The sequence below is a fragment of the Cyprinus carpio genome, unplaced genomic scaffold (assembly GCF_018340385.1).
Source record: "Cyprinus carpio isolate SPL01 unplaced genomic scaffold, ASM1834038v1 S000006452, whole genome shotgun sequence".
Lineage (NCBI taxonomy): Eukaryota > Metazoa > Chordata > Actinopteri > Cypriniformes > Cyprinidae > Cyprinus > Cyprinus carpio.
The window spans coordinates 195,690-202,838 of NW_024879134.1; the positions used below are offsets into that span (position 1 = coordinate 195,690).

The following is a 7,149-nucleotide window of genomic DNA, read 5'->3' on the forward strand; positions in this document are numbered from 1 at the left end:
TTCCCTTTAAAAGTAACTTTCCCCAACACTGTAGACAAGTACCATACATTGTGTGAGGTAAAAATAAATAGACAAACAAACAAACACACACACACACACACACACACACACACACACACATTATGGCTTATTTCATGCAGTGTTGTTTACTATTATTATATATCTGCCTTTCATTCATGCATCCATCTACCACCTAATACATAAACAGACCTATTTATTGACTATTTAAGTAAATGTATGACAATGTAACAATACCCTGACCAAATCTCTTTACTTTCATTCGCATCCATTCAAAGTATATGCATCTGCCTATTTTGCACAATTCTTTGCACAATGCATGTGATTTTGCGCAACTGATGAATCCCCTCAGGACCTTCTGCACAATATTCAGTACTCTGTATTCCTGCTTCTTTTTTATTATTATTTATATCTAGTGTGACGAGTGTCCTAGGAGGAATCAGCGTCGCCCTGGCAACCAACGGCATACACCTGCACGTCTTCACCGCCGGCTGATTGGTCACAGCTGCATCTCATCAGAACACGGCTCTTAAGCAGCACATGCTGAGCAGACAAGGCAGACACTGGTCTCGAGCCGAACGCATGCTGGACTAACCCTTTCTCTCATTTCTCTCCAGAAAGCAGCGAGTGACCGACAGCCCCCCCACTTTGGAGCACGTTTGGACACCCACTTTCACTTGGATTGAGCAGTGAAGAGCACCGTCAGCACCAGCCTCCACGCACCGGCTTGCCATCCTGCACCTGTTATTATTGTGAATAAAATCCACCCTCCGGGGCCTTTTGTTGTTCACGAAGCCAAAACTTGTCGAGTGATTCTTCACCACGTCACACTAGTCTATATCGTAATTCTGGAACTTTCCCATTTCCTGTTTTGTATCCTTACTTTATAATTATCCTTTTTTTAATTTACCTGCAGATGGTTATTTCTTCATTTCCAGATAGTTTGACTTTCCTTAAATTAATGCTTAAATTAAAATTTTCCTGGAATGACCTGCCCAACTCAATCTGAGCAGCTGAATCCTTAGCCATCTTGAAGAATCGGCTAAAAACACATCTCTTACATCTTTATTTCTTTTTCTATTCTGTCTGTTTTTTTTTTGTTTATTATTACAAAAAAAAAAACTTTTTTTTTTAAAAACCTTGCTACGTGTACCATGTTAGGCTAACTGAGATTTGTTATAGCACTTGCATATCATTGCTCTTTTGTTGATTTTGATTGCTTCCATTGTCCTCATTTGTAAATCAGTTTGGATAGAAGCGTCTGCTAAATGATTAAATTTAAATGTAAATGATAACCAGCAAAAAATCATATTTATGATTAAAAGCAAGCAAGAAAGAAACGAAATAACGAACTTGAATAATGGTAATATACCAATATCTTGTGCACAAAACACTAGTGGAAATACACAATGATGAGAAATCAACAAAGACATCATGATAAGCACACATTGCAGTGTTTTTTATACTTAAATCTGCCAGTGAAATAAAACAAATGTATATAAAAAAAATAAGCCTTATTTCATGCAATGTTGTTTCTCTAACAAATTGATATGTGTGTGTATGTGTGTAAATTTATATCGTTTTGTTCATTTTTGTTAGTTTATTTACTTTTTTGTTTTGTTTTTGGAAGAAAAATATGCCTTTTTTAAACCATTTTAATCTTACTGTTCCATAGACTAAAAAGTATTTTCAGGACAAAGTGGATTGTGCAATCATTTATAACTTAACTTAAACAGTTAATTTCCCTCAGACATCCAGTATAGCACTTATTCAAAGTTTTTAAATATGTTGTGCATTTTTGAATGATCTTAATATTGCCTGGTATTGTATTCATTAGATTAGTCAACTTTGGCATTCTGAATGTTGACTGGATTTGAAAATAACCCTTCATGTAATGTTTTTAAAATATATTTTTGTAGACTTAATATGTCATCTCAACAAAGCCCTAGCAATAAAATTAAAGTGAGTGAAAAAAAAAAGTGAAAAAAAAGTGACGTGACATACAGCCAAGTATGGTGACCCATACTCGGAATTCGTGCTCTGCTTTTAACCCATCCAAAGTGCACACACACCGCAGTGAACACACACACATCGTGAACACACACTCGGAGCAGTGGGCAGCCATTTATATGCTGCGGCGCCCGGGGAGCAGTTGGGGGTTCGGGTGGCTTGCTCAAGGGCACCTCAGTCGTGGTATTGAGGGTCAAGAGAGCACTGTACATTCACTCCCCACACCTACAATTCCTGCCGGGCCCGAGACTCGAACTCACAACCCTTGGATTGACATACAGCTAAGTATGGTGACCCATACTCGGAATTAGTTCAACTTAAATATTTTTACCCCCCATACTGTTGTTACCTACAATTCCTGCATAACTGAATTTCAACCCTTTGATTGACATACTGTACTGTGTAACATAACACAGGGTCTGTTATCACACACACAACACCTTGCTCCTACCTACTATTGTGCCTGTTTCCTTTCTGGTCTATTTATAGTAAAACTCCCAAAGGCTTTCTGCATCTCTGTGGTTACATATTTCTTAATCACAGAGAAGTTAAAGGAACAGTTCATTTAGGAATGGAAGTAAATGTGGCCCTGGACCACAAAACCAGTCATAAGGGTCAACTTTTCGAAATTGAGATTTATACATCATCTGAAAGCTGCATTGATGTATGGTTTGTTGTGATAGGACAATATTTGGTTGAGATGCAACTTTTTGAAAATCTGGAATCTGAGGGTGCAAAAAAAATCTAAATATTGAGAAAATCACCTTTAAAGTTGTCCAAATGAAGTTCTTAGCAATGCATATTACTAATCAACAATTAAGATTTAATATATTTACAGTAGTAAATTTACAATATCCTAATGATTTTTGGCATAAAATAAAAATCAATCATATTGACACATACATTGTATTTTTGGCTATTGCTAAAAATATACCTCAGGGACTTAAGACTGATTTTGTGCTCCAGGGTCACAAATGTACTTGCCCTTGTGTCATGATCTTCACTCCTCTGAATGTATTGTAGGAGCAGGTCACTTTACGATCAACTGGCCAAAAATCTTTTGTGTTGGTTGTGTGATTTACATTTCTGTAACTCCAAAGTCAAAGTCTTACAATCCGCACTTGGTCTGGCCAACATGAAGACACTACTGGCACAACAACAAAGGAATTAGCTTGAATTCCAACTAAACATTGCACTCAGTCAACATTTGCTTTATTTATAAGTTTATTTGAATTTGTTTGCTACAATGCACTCTACATGTCAAACACCAAATTCAACACTTAAGATAAAAAATGAATAAAAAACACAAGCAATTACAAAAATACAAATTAAAAAAAAACAAAATAAACAAATGAAGAGTTATTTACAAATGAATAAAAAACACAAGCAATTACAAAAAGAGCTAGTTTATAGCTGGAATATAAAATAAAACAAAAGTACAAGCATCTTCACTTAATTACTAAATCATCCATAAGCAATGATTTATTAAAATACTTCCACCAAAACAGTTACAAAATCTAATATCTAAAGTAACAGATCATATAAAATACAATCTATTTCATAAACATTGTAGTCTGATAATGTAAGAAAACCTGAGGTAACTTTAATTGAAGTACCAATCATAAATATCATGAGCTTCTTTATATTCCCTGCGCCGTGCTACATGGTCACAGGCAGAGCAAATAGGCAGAATAAACTCTTGTGTCTGTAATATTAAATGAGGACTTGGAGTGAGATGTTTCCTCCAGTTAAAGTACTTGCGATATGCATCTTCATCCTTGTCCAGATGAAGCAGATATTCAGCTAGTGACTTTGCATCTGGGAAGTCATTCACATGAATGAAGGACTCAGCAGGAACAAAGATTTCATAGTTTCTTCTCGGAGGACCCAACACCACAGGGACGGTACCTGCCGCGAGCGGCCCGTTAATCTTCTCAGTGAGGTAGTCCTTGTGGATGGAGTTCTCAAAGGCAAGGTAAAATTTGCAGCTGCCCATGGTTGGATAGTAATCATTATAATCCAGGAACTTTGCATAGGCTTTTCCGAACAAAGTCACTTGTATGTATTTGCTGAATTCTCTGTAAAAAATGTTCCTTGTGTCGACACCAGTTGAGGGACTATTGTTACTTACAATCCAACACACCAGTTTTTCCTTTTTGGGAATCACAAAATCCTCATTAGGTTTCTTCCTGGTTGTCAAGCGCATCCGTACAGGAATATCAGCATCCTGTCTGTAGCTGAGAGTGAGATTGAACAGGTTTTCCAGACCTGGTATCTTTTTGGTGTTGGTTGGTGATTCCAAATGCATCCAAATCCACCTCTGGAACGGAGGACGAGGAGATGGAGGAAGGTTGGACAGATCCCAGCTGATGGCTTTATGAAAAATTATCACATCATCTGCATCATTGTAGAGAGCTTTATCATCCGTCAGATGACAATTATCAATATTGTAAAACTTTTTGCAGTCACTGAACTCAAACCTATAATTTTCAGGCCAAACCCATAACAGAACTAAAGGTTTCTCCTCTGCCTTTTCAGTTACAGAGTTGTTGCTCTTGGCAGAGTTGATTTGTGAATTTTGATCTGGTCTAAAAACTGGAGCTGGACAGTTTTTTGAAGGTGAGAACCAGAAAAACATAACGCCAAGAGAGATGACACCTGCCAACGTCATTATGATACCCAGACGCAACAGCGATGGGCAATTTATGTTTGCCATTTTTGACCTAAAGAGAATAATTGAAGAAAGTTTATTCACTTTTACAAACAAGAATTTAACAAAATTCTTCAATAAAACTACTGTATCAGTTCACACGTTTGTGAGAAGCAAAAGCTACACAAGTAAAAGTTAATCATTATCTTGTAATAAAATATAAAGTTGAAACTTTGACCATTTTAGTCTAATAAAAATATATTCAAATGATATTTTTTGAAACAAAGTACTTAATTCAGTTCCTCACCTGATTTAAAGAGAAAATAAATCTGTAATTTGGTGTCCAATATACAGACAAACACAGAAGAGAGTGTCCGTCAAAAGAGAAAGTAAATATATATATTGGGTTGTCTTGAGCTTTGTGACACCTGGAGGAAGTGTCAATGCTTGGAAAGAGTTACGATACGAACCAATCACAATTCAGTATACAAATATCACTATGACATCACCTGTAGCTGAGGCTGATGTAAGGTGTGAGGTTCTAGGTATTTCTAAGTAGGTGGAGATTTTCGGTTTATGTGAATGTGTTGCCTGTATCAAAGCGAGCATAGAATGTATTGAGCTCATCCGGTAAGGAGGCAGACAAAGACACACCACTGCTTTTCCTTCTTTTGTAGTCAGTCATATAGCGCACATGCTCTATATGACTGCTCCACATGCGTTGGGGGTCAGAGCCATGATATTCTGACTCCACTCTGTCCCTAAATCTCTTTTGGCTGATTTGATGGTTCTCCGAAGGTCATACCTGGACTTCTTGTAAGCAGTTAGATCCCCAGAGTTGAAGGCAGCAGTTCGTGCTCTTTGGCACGCACCTCACCGTTGACCCATGGTTTCTGTTTTGGAAATGATTTAACATTAATGGATGGTACAACATCCTCTATGCATATGTTAATGTAGCATATCACAGAATCTGTTTATCCCTGTATGTTGTCCCCTGCTGCATCTTGAAACATCTGCCAGTCTGTGGATTCAAAGCAGGTCTGCAGTGTGGAGATGGCATCTTCACTCTATTTGTGAACTCTTTTAAGAAACCGTTTTTTCCTGTTTGAGGCATTGTCAGTAGGCTGGTAACAGCAGTATGCTAATGTGGTCACCTTTGCCGAATGCTGGATGGGGGAGGGGTTTGTAACTGTCCTTTAGTGTTGAATAGCAGTGATCTAATGTCTGATCACCTCATTTGGGGAAATTTATGTGCTGGTAGAATTTGGGAAGAACTTTCCTCATATTCATCCTGTTAAAATCCCCAACAACGTTGAAAGCAGAGTCAGGATGAGCAATTTCTAATCCATTTATGGTGCTGTACAGTTCGTCCAATGCTTTAGTTTTTCCACGTGAGGCGGGATGTAAACAGTTGTGAGAATAATTGTATTAAACTCCCGTGGGAGGTAGAAGGGACGCACTTTAATGGAGAGCAGTTCGATCTCAGGGCAGCAGTGTGTAGATAAAACTGTAACATCAGTGCCCCAGCGAGTGTTAATCAAAAAGCACATGCCTCCACCTCTGCTCTTACCGGAGTTTAGCGATCTGTCGTGACGAAAAACGGAGAATCCAGGCGGTATGTGGGTGTGGTCTGCAACAAACAAATAAACATATATTCTAACAAACAGTATGGCCTTATGATTTCAACGATGAGGAAAACGCAGATGGAATCGCGGAATCCTGTCAAAAAAACTGTATTCACAGTTTAACATGGAATGTCATGGAATTTGTCAAATTTTGAATGAATAAAAAAAAAAAAATAGGTCATTACACTTAAATCAAATCTCAATATGGACTAGTATCTGTAAACATTACTCCGCATAATATCAATGCTGCATGTTCTGTTTGTCTCTGTTAATAAATGTGTCGCAGACTAGCGGTTTCATTAACTACACACATAGCTTACTTAAGCGCAATATCTCCAGAACTGCTCCGAGAGTCACTTCATGAGCATTTAACCGTTTGATTTCAGTAAAACTAGCATCATATCACATACACAGAACTGTAAAGGTACAACACAGAGTTTTTGAGGGGAAAAAAATCATAAGGCTACTTTAAGAAAAAAAAAAGAATAAATTAAGTTGTTTTATACATTCAATTAATTAGACATGCTCAAACAGAATTTGGTAGCAATAAAAAATATGGTGAGAAAAAAATGAAACATTTCATAGGGCCCTAATGTAACGCCACGCCAGCAGAGGGAGCCCTCGCCCGAGTACTGACTGTGTGCCGCTCCCTCTGCTTCACCTGTCATTTCCTGTTTGGTGGACATTTAAGCATGGCCTTAGCCACGGTTACTTCGTGAAGTATTCAGCCTGTCTGCCTTACCGAGTGTTATTCCCATTGCCATTGTTTGCCTTCTTGTGTATGTTCTTTGCCTGGTTATCCTGTTTTCTGCCTTTTGGATTGCCCACTGTTTTGTTGCCTGGATT

The 7,149-nt window shown here is 37.8% G+C and overlaps 1 protein-coding gene across 1 annotated transcript; it reads right to left on the bottom strand.

Moving 5' to 3' along the window:
* Positions 1-3,375: 3,375 nt before the first annotated feature.
* On the bottom strand, positions 3,376-5,109 carry LOC109108864 (4-galactosyl-N-acetylglucosaminide 3-alpha-L-fucosyltransferase 9-like). Its single transcript, XM_042754075.1, has 2 exons — positions 4,986-5,109; positions 3,376-4,751 (listed from the first exon to the last, which is right to left on the bottom strand). Exon 2 carries the CDS (start codon positions 4,742-4,744, stop codon positions 3,632-3,634), a length of 1,113 nt encoding a protein of 370 aa, XP_042610009.1. The 5' UTR covers positions 4,745-4,751; positions 4,986-5,109; the 3' UTR covers positions 3,376-3,631.
* Between the last annotated feature and the right edge of the window lie 2,040 nt (positions 5,110-7,149).